The sequence below is a fragment of the Eubalaena glacialis genome, chromosome 1, assembly GCF_028564815.1.
Source record: "Eubalaena glacialis isolate mEubGla1 chromosome 1, mEubGla1.1.hap2.+ XY, whole genome shotgun sequence".
NCBI classification, from domain to species: Eukaryota; Metazoa; Chordata; class Mammalia; order Artiodactyla; family Balaenidae; genus Eubalaena; species Eubalaena glacialis.
Genome location: NC_083716.1, coordinates 87,275,148 through 87,294,577, shown reverse-complemented (window position 1 = coordinate 87,294,577; position 19,430 = coordinate 87,275,148). Strand labels below are relative to the sequence as shown.

General features: G+C 44.6%; 2 protein-coding genes across 3 annotated transcripts in view; both read left to right on the top strand.

The window, feature by feature from the left end:
- Positions 1-19,430, top strand: part of SLC35F3 (solute carrier family 35 member F3) — a 298,460-nt gene that overhangs the window by 247,762 nt on the left and 31,268 nt on the right. The window lies entirely within an intron of this gene.
- Positions 6,239-6,602, top strand: LOC133094357 (putative uncharacterized protein FLJ46204; the record flags this gene model as incomplete). The annotated part of the gene is made up of 2 exons (XM_061195267.1): positions 6,239-6,292; positions 6,537-6,602. Coding segments are annotated over 2 exons (120 nt in total), but the record flags the coding sequence as incomplete, so codon positions are not given.

Genomic DNA, 19,430 nt, shown 5'->3' with positions numbered 1-19,430 from the left:
GGACCACCAGGGAAGTCCCGCTTGTTGGCCATCTTATATCATCTTTGGAGAAATATCTGTTCAAGTCGTTTGCCTATTTTTTAATCAGGTTATTTGGTCTTTTTGTTGCTGTTGAGCTGTAGGAATTTTGTTAATATATTCTGGATATTAACCCACTATCAGATAAATGATCTACAAATATTTTTTCCCATTTCATAGGTTGTCTTTTCACTCTGTTGATTGTGTTTTTTGTTGCATGAAGTTTTAAACTTTGATGTAATCCAGTTTATCTACGTTTGCGTTTGTTGCCTGTGCTTTTGGTGTCACATCCAAGGAATCGTTGTCAAATCCAGTGTCATGAGGCTTTTCCTCTGTGTTTTCTTCTAAGAGTTGTATAGTTTTAGGTCTTATGTTTAGATCTTTGATCCTTTTTGAGTTAATTTTTGTATACAGTGTAAGGTAAGGATACAAATTCATTCTTTTGCATGTTGTTTCCCATCACTGCTTGTCGAAGAGACTCATTTCCCCCATGGAACGGTCTTGGCACCCTTGTCGAAAATCACGTGACTATATATTCCTATTGGAATATGCTAAAACTCTGTATACTTGCCAGAAGATGGTCAGCAGGATGATAAAAGAGCAGTTTATCACTATTAATGAAACTTTTACAAGAAGATGGGAAATAGAACATAAGGGCTTTTAGAAGCAGAACAACTCATATCAGCTGTAGACTGCAGGACCAGGAAGGTTAAGAAGTAGCACGTCAAGGGCATCTTCAGCCCTACCTTTGCGTACATAGTTGTTGGAGCACTGTTCTACCTGTGACCTCCTCATTTGTGGTCCTCCCCTGCATGTGAAGCTGTCCTGAGACAGAGTGGGCTGGAGGGTAGGCAGAGGGTGGGGTGCGAGCATTGGCCAATGCAACCATCTTCAGATTGGCTGTGAAGGAAGTCAGGAGGTGGATGTGAGGTTGGCCTTGGTGCTCTTAAGATCTCTTCCACCCCTGAGAGTCTGTGTCTTATGACTTAATCAGAGCTTTATTGCTCTTTGTAAAGATGTGTGAAAGCAGTATCAAATCTTTCTTAAATCCCACATGTTTTCCCATCCTCCTCCCCTGTTATAATGGTGACCACTGCTTCAGCACAGTACCAGAAGTATTAGATGGACTTTGAAGTCCTCACAGGATAGCCGCAGCCCTGGGATTTATTAACAAGAAGGGATTGAGTCTAGACCACACGGCTTGAAGTGACTCTGTGCTCTTCCCTTGGCCTCTTCCCTCCATTATTTAATCATGTAACCATTATGTTATCATCTGACACCTCCTGTGTTCCAGAGATCTACCAGTATTGACTCACTCTAGCTGTCCTGTCTGTTTTTCTGTAGATGAAACTCCCTCCTTCAATGCACTGATTTTTTTAGATCGAAGTATAGTTAATCTACAAGGTTTCAGGTGTACAGCAAAGTGATTCGGTTTCCTATACACACACACACACACACACACACACACACACACATAGTGTGCTTTCCATTATGGGTTATTACAGGATATTGAGTATAGTTCCCTGTGCTATACAGTAGGTCCTTGTTGTTTATCTGTTTTATATATAGTGGTGTGTATCTGTTATTCCCAAATTCCTAATTTATACCCCCCCCCAACTCTTTCCCCTTTGGTAAATTGCAAGTTTGTTTTCTACATCTGTGAGTCTATTTCATAGACTGTTTTATAAATAAGTTCATTTGTATCATTTTTTTTAGATTCCACATATAAGTGATATCATATATTTGTCTTTCTCTGACTTATTTCACTAAGCATAATATTCTCTAGGTCCATCCATGTTGCTGCAAATGGCAGTGTTTCATTCTTTTTTATGACTGAGTAGTATTCCATTATATATATGTACCGCATCTTCTTTATCCATTCATCTGTTGGTAGACATTTAGGTTTTCAAGTCTTGGCTATTGTAAATAGTGCTGCTATGTACATTGGGGTGCATGTTTCTTTTTGAATTAGAGTTTTCATCTTTCCCAAATATATGCCCAGGAGTAGGATCAATGCATTGATTTTTATTTGACTCATTTCCAAAGCCAGGCATCAGACTTCTGCTGTGCCTTTACTTATTTTTTCTACCCTTTACGTAGGCTGTTGCCTATGAGACTTCAGAGTGTCAGCGATGGATTCCTTAGACTCATCCTTTATCAGTGATGCCCAGAAGGGCCAACACAGGTGTAAACGAATCATCAATTATGTGATACAGATCATAAATGATACAGGATTTCGGGACAGGTCACGGGAAGGCTTGGAGTGGCTGGGAAGTCTTTCAGAAGGGTCACTGCAGTAATCCACGCACAAAGTGTGAGGGTCTGGAATCAGGTAGGAATGGGTCTGGGGGATAGTTGAAGGAACACATGGAACCTTGGTGAAGGATGGCAAACTCATGAAATGACATCTAGAGCAGTTAGAGGTATGGGGGAAGTAGAGAGCAGTCTGGGAAGTCCCTGAGCCCAGGGGTGTCAGGAAACAGTGCCTGGAGGCACCCAAGTCTAGGAAAAGTTAAGACTGACCAGTCAGAGGGATTTTGAGCCTCTCTTTCTTATCACATACTGTTTAGTAACATTTGTGTATAGAATAGGTCGTACTCTAGGACATAGCATTTTGGTTAAAAAGTTATTCATATACATTGAAGTCCACTTAAAAGAGAGATGAAATAAGTAACTTATGATACAGCTCAACTCCTAGGCTTGTTGGCAGTAAAATTTTGATAGTCCTCAGGGGACTACTGTTTCTAATTAAAGGTACCTTGTTGGAGTTTCTGGGCGTTCAAAGAGGCAAAAGTCTTAATAAAGGCTTAGTGTGTGCTATGACACATAGAGGCATGGGTGGAGGCATCAGGGAAATGGGAATAGATACGAAAAAGACATGGTCTGGTGCTCCCAGGGAAATTATGATCTATTTAGGAAAACAAGTACACATAACACGTTAAAAAGAAACCCAGGAAACTTCACAAGAGACAGCACAAAATCAACTGCCAAGTGAGATAACTAGGCAGTCATTTCGGGAGAGGGGAGAAGTGTAGGAACAAGCCCAGGTGGAGCCCTGGGCGAGAGACCCAGGTGCTCCGTGCTGGCCATCGGTGATGCCCTGCTCTGCACATCTCCACACCAACGGGGAAGAGCCGTCCGAGCCGAGGAAGGTGTGGTGGTGCAGACGGCATTCATGGGGGAGGAACTCCCTGACTGGTGGCTTTGCTTCCAGTTGGTGTCTGTCTTGTCCCCACAGACTTTACTCTTCAATGCTGCAGACTGAGAATTGTGCATTTCACCTCTCATTAGTTCAGTAAGATTCCAATTGCATTTCCCTACATTTCTCATTTTACGTCATTCCTAGTTAAGGGGACACAGATGCTCTTTTCAATGTTGCAGAGACAGAGGGGTGTTTAAAACTCCTATGTAAGCTAAATAAATGTATACATATGTACACACGCACATAGGTACCTAGATACAGAAATACATAGATAGACGTAGGTGGTAGGTAGATGAAAGGATGGATGGATGGATAGAGGGACAGACCAATGGACAGTTAGATGGACAGGTATATACACTACTCAAATATATATGAGTATGTGTATGTCAGTATACTTACATACACATACATACATGCATACATGGGTGCACCACACACACAGAGGTTACTCATGTCTTAATCTCAGTCAGTTTGGCTTTTCTTTTCTGCTTTATGGTATGTTCTCTGATCAAGTCAACTCAACTCTGATGGCTGAAACATCATTGATGCACACTGCAATACGATAGATACAGATATAGATATATACACACAAAAGATAATAATGATAACTAACACTTATTTAGCATTTGTTATGTGCTAGGTACTCTTCTAAGGACTGTGCTTCTACTAAATAATGTAAACCTACTAAGAGCCCCATGGAATCAGTGCCTTGATTGTCTTCATTTTCCATGTAACGCTGAGGCACTGGCAGCTTTCATCACTCACCTGCCCAAGACACATGTCTATAAAATGAAGAGTGGGAAGCTGAGCTTGGTGGTCTCAGCCCAGAGCCCACGCTTACTCATCCCCGAGGCAACGCTGGGGGAGGTGGCTACTGGGAGACCTGGTCACGGTCACTGATCTGGCATTTTCTTACTCCTCGTCACGGCCGATGAAGTGGAATATTTTTTACAACAGAAATCAGGAACAGTCCTCACACAGGCAGTCTAAGTCTCTTCTATTTCAGAAACACTGAAACACAGCATATATTCCAGGTTCTCAGGCACGACATGGCCTTGGACTTGAGCTAAGCCCTCCAGGCCTGTCTTTTCTCGTCCACCATGAGACATGCCAGCAGAATCTGCAAGTGCTCAAGAGCAGAGCCTTGGGGTGGGAGGGACAGTGGACGATGGGGCCCTGGAGGGCGGTGCCAGCAGCTTCCCAGCATCTTTGTGGGCCTGTCTCTACTTTGCCTGAAGCATGTTACACATAGAATCTGACAGCACAGTACGTGCTTTCTAACCAACTCAGTGGACACCTCCGTGAAGGCAGGACCCATGTCCATCGATCTAAATACATCATTAGGGCCTAGCCCAGTGCCTGAGATGGGAGAGCCCTAACCCTAACCCAAACCCTAACCTGAGATGGGAGATCGTTAAAAACACAGTGGGAGTGCACGGAGGGCCGGGTGGAATGAGTCCCAGGCCACGTCATGACAGCTCTCCCTCTGGCAGATTCTTTCTCGAGATGGGTCACTTTCTGTGCCTCTGTTTCTGCTTTATAATGGCCTGCAGGCCTGGAGGAAACCAAAAAAGAAAAGTATCATGCAGAATAATAGGTAGGAATTATAGTTGAATTAAATGAAAAATGAGGACAAATCTTGCCTTGGATGTTAGTGGACTCCAGTGAGGGCCTTGTTATAAATAACACTTGGTGCCCACAAAGGCCGACAGCTGGCCGCTCGCCACCGGCATCTATGGTGAAGGCAGGTGGGAAGCACAGAGGGGCCCACTCGGAACTGTCGGGGCAGCTTCGGGGTGTCTCTCCCGCGTGCCGGGCTCTGAACACCGGGGACTTAAAATAGCAATTTCTCAGTTGCTTAAGAGGAAAAGGAGAAAGACCAGAGCCATTCTAACAAGGAGGATGCTGCCTCCTCTGACATCATCGGGGAGGAGGGAGGTAGGTCTTTACAAAATCTATCACCATACACTGTCCAGCAGGAGGTAACGAAATCCAGCCTCCAGGATGCCATGGCTGGGAGGGTCCATGTGAGCGGGTGTAACTGGGGCACATGTGGTTGTTGGGGACCCCGTCAGTATCTGCTCAGGGAAGAAGAGGTAACTGAGCATGAACTTGAAAGTGATCCCTTTTTATAAAATGCCCCATTCAGTGCAGTACCGTATCCCCCATAGTGGGCCTTATACCACCCCTAGATCCAGAGCTTGGTCCAAGCGCCCACCTACCATGGCTGGAGAAGAAGGAAGAGACGGAGGAGCCTGGGTTGGGGCTTTTCTTTCCCCTGATCATTGCTGGCTTCTCTGTAATCTTGAGCAAATCAGTTAGTCCTTCTTTTGGCCGGCAGCCTCATCTGCAAAATGGGAGGAGATTCCTAACACCCGCCTTGTTTCTTTTCTGCTTTATTTTGTAGTCACTGATTTATTCAACCACTTACTTGTTCTTTTTTGCCCCCCAGTTTTATTGAGTTATCATTGACACCTAACTTATTTGTTCTTTCAACAAACATTGATTATTTAAGATGTACCAAGCCCTGTCCTAGTCGCTGGTGATAGCACAGCCATCAAGACCCAGTGTCTGTCCTCGTGGGGCGTGTGTTCTTGGGAAGGTGGCAGACAGTAAACACATATGTGCACGCACATGAGTGTACACATGCATGCGTATGCGTATACACACGCACACACGAGCATACACATGCACGCACATGCATATACACACATGAGCATACACATGCACACACATGCATATACACACACGAGCATACACATGCACGCACATGCATATACACACACGAGCATACACATGCACGCACATGCATATACACACACGAGCATACACATGCACGCACATGCATATACACACACGAGCATACACATGCACACACATGCATATACACACACGCACACACGAGCATACACATGCACACACATGCATATACACACACGAGCATACACATGCACGCACATGCATATACACACATGAGCATACACATGCACACACATGCATATACACACACGAGCATACACATGCACACACATGCATATACACACACGAGCATACACATGCACACACATGCATATACACACACGAGCATACACATGCACGCACATGCATATACACACGAGCATACACATGCACACACATGCATATACACACACGCACACACGAGCATACACATGCACACACATGCATATACACACACGAGCATACACATGCACGCACATGCACATACACATGCGTGCACGAGTATACATATGCACGCATATGCATATACACATGCACACATGCATATACACACATGAGCATACACATGCACACACATGCATATACACACGTGCACACACGAGCATACACATGCACGCACATGCATATACACATGCGTGCATGAGTATACATATGCACGCATATGCATATACACATGCACACATGCATATACACACATGAGCATACACATGCACACACATGCATATACACACACGCACACATGAGCATACACATGCACGCACATGCATACACACACGAGCATACACATGCACGCACATGCATATACACACGTGCGCACATGAGCACACACATGCACATGCATATACACAGCCATGAGCATACACATGCACGCACATGCATATACACACGTGCACACATGAGCACACACATGCACGCACGTGCATATGTACATGCACAGGCGTGCACACACACACCACACCCAAACACACATGCACACATGTATGTGCTGGCATGTGTACACATGCTTCTATACATGATGTATGTAAAGATATGTACAGGCATATATAGTACACACATTCATGCAGTTTCACGTGATGCGGGTCCTCTGGAGAAAATTATTTTTCTCCAGACTCTGGGCTGATGAGAAGTGTGAAAGTGAGAAGGACCAAAGCAGTACAGTGTGATTGGGGAGCGTGGAGCCGGGGTGAGCGAAATACGTGGCCTTGATACCTGTGGGGAGGAGCTCAGGTTTTATTCAAGCTTTGGTGGGAGGCTGGCGTGAGGCTGTAGGCAGAGGAGGGCTCGCAGAGCTCTGTGTGACCTTGTCAGCCTTTCCTAGCATGTTACTTTAGAGACCGTATATCTAGTCCCATTCCCAGTTTTAATGATGGGGAAATAAAATCCAAGTCAGTTCAGTGACCACCCGAGCCACACAGCCAGAGCTGGGGCCCAGCCTGCACACTCCCCACGGGAGTTCTTTCACTGCGGATTCCTCTGCTCCTGTGGGAATGGCCGGTTCTTCCCCCCGCCCACCCCAAGCTCCCCAAGCCACCAGCCAGTCTGCTCTCCCTGGCTGGGTTCCCTCCACCCCTAGGGCCACCAGCTTCCCCAGCTCTAGGAAGAGCTACGGCTCTTGCAAAGGGGGCAGACAGTAAAGGCTGTGGCTGCCCAGAGGTGTTCCGCCATTGTGGACCCAGCCCATCTTTCCGCTGGGGTAAACTGAGTCATCCCAGCCCAGCTGCACAAGTGCTAAGTGGCAGATAGTTCTCTGGCATTGCCCTTCCCTGCCAGCTGCTACAGCTTCCCCTTCCAGCTGCCAGGAATCCCTCCCCAAATAGAATCTGGAGGTGCTGACAAAGTCACTAGGCTCCAGGGGTGACCCAGGCAAAAAGAGGGTCATTTCTCATTATTGAGAAAGTGATGACAGTCCTGCTTTCATTTGCCAGAGAAAGGCCCCTTCAGGCTCAACCGCTTCTGGAAAGTCCATAGCAGCCTCTGCTATTTGGGGGAGCTTGTTGTTTAAGAAAATGGGAGGTTCTCAAAACATGATGCGTGGTCCCCCCTACAGCAAATCACTTGGGAACTTGTTAACATGCAGAGTCCTAGGTCCCACTGCACTTGCTAAATCAGATTTTCTCGGGTCCCTCGCTTTGCAAGTGGTCTCTGGCCAACCCATTCCCAACTTAGGCTCCTTGGCTTCAGCCGTTGAATGTTCCAATCTGACTGAGTCACCATAATTAACCCAACTAAATATATTAGAAATCTGTACCCCAAAAGTGCTGGCGCGTGAGAATGCTGATGAGATTTAGGGTGCCAACGAGGCCCTGATGGTTGCAGACGGGCATCTTCGGCAGAAGTAAAACCTCAGTTCTTGTAAAGATAGATGCTGTCTGTCCCCCACTTTCCCCGCCGTCCTAGGGAATTAGTCTCATGAAGCAGCCAAAGCTCTTGGACCTCAGGCAGGGCTGGCAAACTTTCTGAAAAGGACCAGCTAGTGAACAGGGTGTTAACCCTGGCACTAAGTTCCATCTTTAGATCCAAAATAGGATTCCCAACAAAAGCCCCAGATCTCAAAGTGTGTGCTGATTCTGTTCGGCATGGCCCTACGTGGCCTATGCTGTGAATACGGGGAGTGGGTCCTAGCACGTGTGTAGCAGATGCTAAAGTGTCCAGAACAAGAGCACTGGGAATTCTGCACTAGAGGCTGGGAGAAGGGTATCTCTTCAGTGTTTTCAAATATGTTGAGGCACTGTCATGTACCAGGGTGGTCAGAATTTCACTTTTTTTTAAATCGCTTTGGAGGGCAAAATTAGAAGTTTCCAAGAAGACTGGACATTGCTTGTGATGGTTATGAATATAGTGGAGCCTAGTTTCTTTTCTTTCTTTCTTTCTTTTTTTTTTTTTTTTTTTTGCTGGGTCATATGGTAGTTCTTTTTTAAAAATTTTTATTGAAATAAAGTTGATTTACAATGTTGTGTTAGTTTCAGGTATACAGTAAAGTGATTCAGGTTATATGTATATATAAATACATATATTTTTTTACATTCTCTTCCATTGTAGGTTATTATAAGATATTGAGTAGAGTTCCCTGTACTATACAGTAGGTCCTTGTTGGTTATTTATTTTATATACAGTAGTGTGTATATTTTAATCCCACACGCCAAATTTTTCCCTCTTCCCCCCTCCCCTTTGGTAACCATAAGTTTGTGTTTTATGTCTGTGAGTCTGTTTCTGTTTTGTAAATAAGTTCATTTGTATCATTTTTTAGATGCCACATATAAGTGATATCATATGATATTTGTCTTTCTCTGTCTGGCTTTCTTCACTTAGTATGATAATCTCTGGTTCCATCCATGTTTCTGCAAATGGCATTATTTCATTCTTTTTTATGGCTGAGTAATATTCCATTGTCTATATGTACCACATCTTCTTTATCCATTCCTCTGTTGATGGACACTTAGGTTGCTTCCATGTCTTAACTATTGTAAATAGTACTGCAGTGAACATTGGGGTGCATGTATCTTTTCGAATTATGGTTTTCTCTGGATATCTACCCAAGACTGGGATTGCTAGACCATATGGTAGCTCTATTTTTAGTTTTTTAAGGAACCTCCATATTGTTCTCCAAAGTGGCCACACCAACTTACATTCCCACCAACAGTGTAGGAGGTTCTTTTTAAATTTTTTCAATTTTTTTATTGACGTATGGATGATTTACAATGTTGTGTTAGTTTCTGGTGCACAGCAAAGTGATCTATCTATCTATGTATAAACATATACATATATATTCAGATTCTTTTCCATGATGGTTTATCACAGGATGCTGGACATAGTTCCTTGTGCTACACAGTAGGACCTTGTTGTTTATCTACTTTATATACAGTAGTGTGTATCTGCTAATCCTGGAGCCTAATTTCTTGAGTTCATATCCTGTTCCACCACTTCATAGACTGTGGCTCCCATGTCCGTCAGCTGTGATTGTTAACACTGCATTGTTGCTACACAGACACTCAATAAAGAAAGAATGTCTGAGTCTTGGAGCTGTGCAATAGTGGATTGGCCTTGCCCTCCGTTCCTGGAGGGGTCTCTGAGCTTCTGGAGCTCCAGACTGGGGCTGCTGGAGGTGAAAGAGGGTGGGACAAGAGGCAGGTCAGCCCAGATGGCCTCTAAGAGCAGTGATCCTTAAGGCTAAAAGGGTCTGAGAGCAGAGAGGAGCGGAGGTGGGAGCCTACCCAGATGGAATTCTCTGAGGTGGGAGCGGTGCCGGCAGAGAAGAGTCTGGGAGGAGATGCGCAGGAACCGAGGAGCAACTCCGGATTGCTGGCAAGGACGTCGGGGCCTCCAGCAGAAGAGCTTCCGGGACCTTGTTGGCAGATCTGCAGACAGTACTAAGCCAAGGCCACAGAGCTACAGGAATAAACAGCACGGTCCTCTGTAGGGCACAGGGAACTATACTCAATATCCTGGGATAACCATAATGGAAAAGAATCTGAAAAAGAATGTATATATATATATATATATGTATAATTGAATCACTTTTCTGTACAGCAGAAATTAACACAACGTTGTAAACTAACACAACATTGTAAATCAACTATACTGCAATAAAATTTAAATAATAAGAAAAGAAAGAAAAAGAAAGCTATGGGAGAGTAATTTGGACCCGTACTCCCAGGACTGAGGACCCAAAGAGAAAGCCACCTGCTTTCTTGACGATTGAGGGATTAAAAAGGATGCCTCTTATACCCGGAGAAAACCATAATTCAAAAAGAGTCATGTACCACAATGTTCACTGCAGCACTATTTACAATAGCCAGGACATGGAAGCAAACTAAGTGTCCATCGACAGATGAATGGATAAAGAAGATGTGACACGTATATACAGTGGAATATTACTCAGCCATAAAAAGAAACGAAGTTGAGTTATTTGTAGTGAGGTGGATGGACCTAGAGTCTGTCATACAGAGTGCAGTAAGGCAGAAAGAGAAAAACAAATACTGTACACTAACACATATATATGGAATCTTAAAAAAAAAAAATGGTTCTGATGAACCTAGAGGCAGGACAGGAATGAAGATGCAGATGTAGAGAATGGACTTGAGGACACGGGGAGGGGGAAGGGTAAGCTGGGACGAAGTGACAGAGTGGCATGGACATATATACACTACCAAATGTAAAATAGATAGCTAGTGGGAAGCAGCCGCATAGCACAGGAGGTCAGCTCGGTGCTTTGTGACCACCTAGAGGGGTGGGATAGGAAAGGTGGGAGGGAGACGCAAGAGGGAGGGGATATGGGGATATATGTATATGTATAGCTGATTCACTTTGTTATACAGCAGAAACTAACACAACACTGTAAAGCAATTATATTCCATTAAAGATGTTTAAAAAAATAAAAATATAAAATTATTTTAAAAATGCATTCATGCAAAACAACAATACATATTTTGTAAGAACCTATTCAAATAAAAAGAAACCCACTCAAAAAAAAAAAAAGAAAAAAGAATGCCTCTTATGTGGTTTGGAGGAGATGGTGGCAAAAGAGGAACCAGCAGGACGAATAGACCCTCCATATGATCTGGTCAAAGGAGGAGCTTGGATATAAAACTAGGGATGCTTGGAAGAGATTTTCAGCCAAGTTAAGTTGATCTGCGTTGCCTGACATGTGCCATGTAACCCAAATCTATCTGTTTGGTAGATAGCTCTCAAAGACACAGGGATTCAGTGTCGTTTTAATAACACCCATCGGTTTCTGTACTGCAGGCAGGGCTGGGTGAGGTAGTGTAGCGGAAAACAGAAGAAGAAGGACCCTGTGTCCCAGGGGCTTGACCTCTGGAGGAGGAACGTCCGGTCCCTGTGGATGAGGGTCGTGGACAGGGGCCAGTGGGCAGCAGAGGCAGCAAGGCGGAGACAGGACTCCTTCCCATATGGTTTGGAGGCTGCTTGAAGCACATTTGTCAGATATTATTTTCTGATTAAGGAGCTTTAGAGAGAAGGCAGCTCACCCAACAGCCACGTTTTGTCTTGCTGTGATTTTGTAAGGAGAAGAGAAGTTTGGGTGAGACATTGAACGTGGAGGCAAGCACTTTGTGCTCTAACCAAAATATCTAGGAAAAGGGCTGGTCCCTTATACCCAGACACACAGGACCTCTCAGCCGGATTTACATCAGTCCTGCGTAGGTGGGAAAAGAGTATCTACACTTAGGGCCCTTTGATACTCTTCTAAACTACCAGCTTTGGAATGGGTTTGTGTTCTAGCCTGAAGTCTCATTAAATGCTGATCTCACTTTTTCTAAAGAAGGAACAATGAAGGGGGCTCCCTCTCATCCCCCCGTAGCTCCTTCACTGTGGATTTCTCTTGTTCTTTTCATCATCATCAAGTGACCGTGGCCTTCTGAAAAAGGCAGTGGTAGACTCTGGCTAGGAATTAGAACGAACAAGATTTATGGTTTTAAATTGGTTTTCTGGGAGGCAAAAGACACTGCAGAATGAGAGCGGGAATGGCTGAGAAAGGAGTTCCTAACTCTAGAAGGAGGACACTGCATCATTTAGGAAGAGAGAGGACCAAAGCTGGAATGTTGTCGTTCGGGTGTCTTTCTCCTAAGATAACTTTACGCAAGGCTTGCGTGGACTCATGTGGTTTTTAAAAACAGAGATGGGAAGGCAGAGAGGAGAGGAGCAGGGGGCTTCCAACTTTCAAGCCCCTCCCTAGACTGGGGACCTGAGAGTCAGGCGGGCAGGCAGGGCCAGCAGGTCCCAGCAGAGTGGTCGTGGGGTGCCCAGAGACCGCAGACAGAGCAGGATGGGGAGCAGAGCCCCTGGAAAGCAACGCCAGGAGCCCAGCATGGAAGTGCAAGCGGGCAGGATGTTGGGGAAATGGCCAGGCTACTCGAGCAGTGGGTCTGGGGGTTGGCTTCCCTTACAGGCTAGGTCTAGAACAGGAAAAAAAAAAAATATATATATATATATATATATAAAATATATATATTATATATATTATATACATTATAGGTTATATATATTATATATATATAATGTATATAATATATTTATATGGCCAAAGGCTGTCTCCCGGTTGAGAACAAAAAAGACGAAAAATGCTAACCTGGGAATTGGTCCCATTTACAGCTGTGTTATCAGAAGTTGACTTTGCTCCATTATGTAAATAAGTGATTTTTTTTGTTTTTTTTTAAATTTTTATTGGAGTACAGTTGATTTACAGGGTTGTGTTAGTTTCAGCTGTACAGCAAAGTGAATCAGTTAAACATATACATAAGCGATGTGTGTGCATTTCACAGCATGTGAGTTAGACTTTCCTGGATTCCCTGGCACGTCGGGTACCGTTACCCAGTTCACCCCGCTCTGTTAATAAATGATGGTGTCCAGCAGTGGCACCAGGCCCGTTAACTGGCTCGGTGGTTCTTGTGGCTGGAGAGGCCTTCTCCTCGCTGGCCTCTGATCCTGACACCAGGGGCAGGAAGAGCCCCACCTTTATCCACCAGGGGCCACTTTCCTTCATAAAACATATTAGCATTTCAACGGCAAAGAGTCCTCATTTGCTTCCATCCCCTGTACTTTTAACGGAGATGGTTCCTGCTTCATTTTCAGCTCAAGGCTTCACCCAAAATGAGGATGCTCACTGAATCGCTTTGGGTACCAAATGGACTCCCTCCTAGACAGCGCGCACTTTTTATCTTCTTGCTCCTGTTCACCACCTACTTTCAGATGCTGGAGCGTATTCACAATGAGAGTAGCTAATGGTGTGTTTTAACCTTTCTACTGAGATTTCATCATTAAATGAATTCACCCTATAACTGAAACACACTTTGCCAGTCTGTTTATTGGAAGCCAGCAGACAAAAGAATAACAAAGGATGACCTGAGGCCAGGAAGTCACAGCACAGTATTCTTTGAGCCTTCTGCTTTCCAAGAGGGGTCTGGGGTGGGACAGGATGATGGTTCGGTGGCACTGAATTAAAGACAGACGGGGAGCAGGGTCGCTGGGCCCTAGGCAGCCTGGCTGACTCTCCCCGTGCCAGGACAGTCCCTTTGCTTTGCATGTTATTATCATAGCCCCACTTCTGAGCCCTCACCCGGCGCCGAGCACACGTACGTACTTCATCTCCTTTCTGCTGCACAGTCATCCTAGGAGGTAAGTATTACTACCATTTCCCCTTTAAAGATGGAGAGGCTCAGAGAGGTTGAGTAGCTTGTCAGGTGTCACAGGCAGGGTTTGAGCCCAACAGCGCGTCCAGATGCTGCCTTGCTGACAGCATCCTCATCCTGTCTGCGACGGCTGGGTCGCTTGGGACACCAGGATGAAGTGCCTGCAGATTCTGCATAGCAACTGTGGTCAGGGCCGGATGTCCTCCTGAAGGCATCGGTCAGCAGGGCCACAGTGGGGAGGGCAAAGTGCCTTCCCAGCCTGCTGGGTCCTTACCTGAGTTCTGTGGGCTGAGTTGTATACCCCTGAAATACGTATGCTGAAATCCTAACCTCCAGTACCTCAGAATGTGACTTTTTTTTTTTTTGGAGACATGGCCTTTAAAGGTGTGATTAAATCAAAATGAGGTCATTGAGGGGGTGGGCGGGGAGGTCCAAGAGGGAGGGGATGCAGGTATACATGTAGCTGATTCACTTCGTTGTACAACAGAAACTAACACAAGACTGTAAAGCAATTATACTCCAATCAATCAATAAATAAAATGAGGTCATTAGGATGGGCCCTAATCCAGTCTGACTGGTGTCCTTATAAGAAGAAGAGATTAGGACACAGACATACACAGAGGGAGACCATGTGAAGGTAGGGGGAGAAGACGGCCGTCTGCCAGCCAAGGAGAGAGGCCTCAGAAGGAACCAGCCCTGCTGATACCTTGATCTCAGACTTCTGGCCTCCAGAACTGTGAGGACATAAATGTCTGTTGTCTCAGCCGCCCAGCCTGTGGTACTTCGTTACGGCAGCCCTTGCAGAAAAATACACGTGGTCTGAGGCTTTTCTTTCCTCTTTGTCCATAGTTGGCAGAGAAGAGAACGGACATAAAGTCAATCTACATCAATCTCTGGAAAAACAGAGATTTAATGAGGTGTTAAAACAGACTTTTTTAAAGCCTCAGAACAACAGCCAAAAAAATAGCTGGTAGTTTAAAATACGATCTGCAGGCACACATCATAGAATAAGTATATGTAAACAAAGGCAGCTCAGGGTTTCTCTTGAACCGGAAACGGGTCCAAGATAAGTGGTAAAATAACCCACGCCTCCAAGGTGACCTTCAAAATGGCTCAGCCTTTCACTTGGAAAGAGACGCCCTATGTTGTCAGCCCCTGGGAATCAATCGTATCCAGCTTGTCTGAAGACTTCTGTGTACTTTGTCTCAGGATTCCAGCGCATTGTGAAGCCCCCAACCAACCACTTGCTCATCTATTATGCATCATGTCAAATTACTGTCAGAGCCGCAGCCCTGCCCGGGGAGCAAGGAGTGAGCTGGGACTGCTGACTGCAGCTGAGCTAAGCGATCTGTCCTCTTCCAAAGCGTCCGTTTCCCCTGGTGCAGGGGGGAGAGGAGGATCCCGGCCTCACAGCCCTGTGCAGTGAGCTGCCAGGCGGAACGAAGGCGCCTCCCAACACCTTTGGACATTGTTGTGCCTGGATGCACACAGGCACTCTCTACAGGAGAGAAATGATCCTAAATTCTTCACCAGACAGTTTCTGCTGTGCTCGATTCTGGAGGAAAAAAATGTTCAGAGGACCCGCCACACTGACACACAGTGCCTGATGTTAACCAGGACTGCAGCCTCAGATGCTCATCTGGTCCATGAGCCTGACAACACACTGCGGGCCCCTACTGGGCCTTTAATTCATGATCCAGGTGGGTGAACCCGGTGGTTTCTCCCACTCCTGCCCTTGACCTGGGTCTGACCCAGAGGAGAACCCCTTTCCATGGTTTAGAACAGAGCCTTCCAGGGGCCTTCTGTTGGAGGACTGACTCCACGGCCCTCTCCCATCAGGCTGGCCCACACCCAAGTGCACGTGACCATAAGGCAAGGCTTGATTTGGCAGGAACTATTTTGAACAGACGGTCTCACTTCCTTATGCTTTATCCAGCAAATATTCTTAAAACACAAAGGACGATATTTTCTACTAATTACTGTCATTTTCTCATAAATAACAAACAATGAACAATTGTGCAATTCAGGGCTAGTTAGTAGCCAAGAGTTTAGGTCTACTTGAAGCTTCGTTGAAAGCACTGGCAAATACAAAATAGCACTGCGGGCCAAAAGGAAATTGGATTGGACCAGTTGTCCCTAAGATAGACCCTAATAATGTTGAGAGTAAAAGGATTCCATAATGTGAGGCACCGTGGAAACACAGGCAAATTCTGGACTGCTTGAAAGGGTAGAAATCTTTGAAGGCAGACGAATCCAGCCTACCAGGGAGGATCAAGCCTCACGACTCTACCAGCAATGATGTGCAGACACTCTGCAGTAGAAGTGTTGATGGGTGGTAAAAAGTGTGGTGCCCGGGCACTACAGCAAGAGAATGGGCACCTTCAGAACCCAGAATTTTTAAGAACACACTCATTATTAGGAGGATGATGGTGATTGAAATCAAGAACAGATTTCAGTACAGATACCACTTTTGGAGCATTTACTACAAGTCAGGAAGCTTTAGATGCAATATCTGATGAAATATTGATCATAACTCTTTTGATAGGTATTATTATCCCCATTTGATAGAGGACAGATATGAGGCTCAGAGAGGGAAATTAACTTTCCCAAGATCACACAGCTAGGAAGTGATAAGAATTCATAGCTTGGTGTGTCTGACTTGTACGTTTGTGCACAAAACAGCTGTTTGCTGTAGGGCACACGTCCGCCCCTCCCTCTGCTTCTGTTCGTGTTCCACATAAATGTTTACCTTGAACTCTTCATCACCACCCCTCTCCCCCGTGAGCTGTTACTGGAACCATTGGTTCAGTTTCAGATAGAATTCGTACACCTAACAAATGTTCGTTGAGCTGCTTCTACGTTCCTGGTTCTGTTCTAGTGGCTTGGGGAATGTGGGAAAATGTAGAAGAGAAGGCAGAAAGCCTTTCACTGTAACTCTGTCTCCTGTGTTAAAGAATTCAAAAGAATAGGAGGAAAAATTAGAGGCCACCAAAGGCCCAGAAAGAGGAGGAGGGGGTTAGAGTGTGCCTGGCTTCTCTAAATGCAGGGGTCCAGGTCACTTGATCCAGATGGTGGCTTTCCAAGGTGTCAAAGGAACTAGCAAGTGAGAACACTGACTCCCAGCTCCTGGTCTTTGAGGAGAAAGGAGAGCAGAAGAATAGAGATGGGCGAGGGAAGAAGAAAAATTCCACAAATTCCAGCTTGCATGCAAGGTTTGATCCCAGGCCGAGTGCTAGGCTGGATTACTTACGGGATGCTTTGTGAGCCTTTAAGTTAACACAAGTGGTGTTCATCGCAGCATTATTAACAATTGCCAAGGTATGGAAGCAACTAATAAAGAAGATGTGGTACATATATACAATGGAATACTACTCAGCCATAAAAAAGAGTGAAATAATGCCATTTGCAGCAACACGGATGGACTTGGAGGGCATTATGCTAAGTGAAATAAGTCAGACAGAGAAGGACAAATACTGTATGTTCACTTACATGTGGAATCTAAAAAATACAACAAACTAGTGAATAAAACAAAAAAGAAGCAGGCTCATAGATGTAGAGAACAAACTAGTGGTTACCAGTGGGGAGAGGGAAGGGTTATTATGAGACTATATGAAATCATATGTGTGAAACTTTTGAAAATTATAAAGCACTATAGAATTAAAGAATCTTTCATTCAACTAAAAAAAAAACAACTAAAAAAATTAACATAAGTGATGATCACTAGGGGGACAGCTGACGTTCTCCAAGGATATGTCATGTCAGTTGAGCACTATTTCCTTTCATGGTGAGAATTCCTTAGTGGTAGCTCAAGAGTATATGGTAGACCCTATATAGACGAACTTCAGCAAAGCATCCGACCTCATCTTATAAGAAGCTGGAGTGGAGAAACAAGGGTTGAAAGCGAGGCATGTAGGTGCTAGAATAACGGCCCCCAACGATGTGTGTCAAATATCAGTGTCAACCCCAAGGGAAATTTCTCAGGACCTCTAACTGGGCTTAGTCTGGTAGATATTTTTAGCAATGACTTTGGTAAAATCATGAAAGTTACATTTGTCAAAATTGTAAATGACCCAAATTGTAGGAGGGATAATGCTGTCGTATGTTAAAACCAGGATCCAAAAAGATCTGGCTGGCTAGAAAGCAGGGCCAGATACAATAAGAAATGTAATAGGAATAAGTGTAGTGTCCACATGGCTCCACAGACTACAGGAGCAGGCTGGATGGCGGGGAGGGGCAACGTGACAGCCACACCTGTGAAAAGGACGTCAGTGGATTATAAGTGTAACATGAGTCATTTGCGTGATGAAGCCATCAAAAAATTCTGATTTAATCTGGGTTACATAATAAACTACAATCATTTGAATTTAGGAACTGACAGTTTTGTCCTTTTCTGCAGTGATCAGCTTATACTAGTAATGTTGTATGGGGCCACATTTTAAGAGAGACAGGGATGAGTGGCCATGAGGGTGGCAAGAAGACCCCAAATCAAGTCCCACGAGATGTGATAGAAATCGGGGATAATTAGTCTGGAGAAAAGGAGCTTCCAAATATTTGATTGTCCATATAAATAGGAAAGGTATGAAATTGGTTTTAAGAGGTAGAATTAGGACCACTATGTAGTAGTTTTATGAAGCTAGATCATACATCAGGATGAAAAGAGAACATTCACTCAGAGCTCTCCAAAGAGCTGCGGACTTCAGCAAAAGTAGTGAATTTTGCATTAGTAGAAAAAGTAACTAATATTCATGAAGCACCAGCCAGACTCTGCACTTTTTCGCATACTCTCTTATTTTACCTGTGCAATAATTCTGAAAATTCTGCCTTCCACCCATATTGGATATAAGGAAACAGATTCACAGAGGTTAAATAACTTACATAAAGCACGTAGCTAATAACATAGAATGAAGTTTTGGCTCCAGGTCTGCCTAACACCCAAATCCATGCTCTACTGGGATATGTTGCCTGGTGAGCCTTCTTAAGGAGGGATTTATGTACCTAAAATCACTAACAATAATAATAAAAATAATAGTAATAAGAGCTAATGTTCATTGAGTGCTTACTTTGTACAGGCACTAATCTAGGCAGCTTATACAAAGCAGTTCATTTAACAGCTGTATGAGGTGGATATTATTATTATTCGCATTTTACAGATGATGAAGCTGAAGCACAGAGAGGCTGTGTAACTGGCCCAGGTAACTATCCTACCCAGTATTTGGACTCAGGCAGTCCGGCTCTAGAGCCTGTGCCTTTAACCACATTTTTTGTTGCCTGTCTGCGTGCTCAGCATCAATGAAGGGCCGCCGCAGTGTAGTAAAAACTTTTGCCCA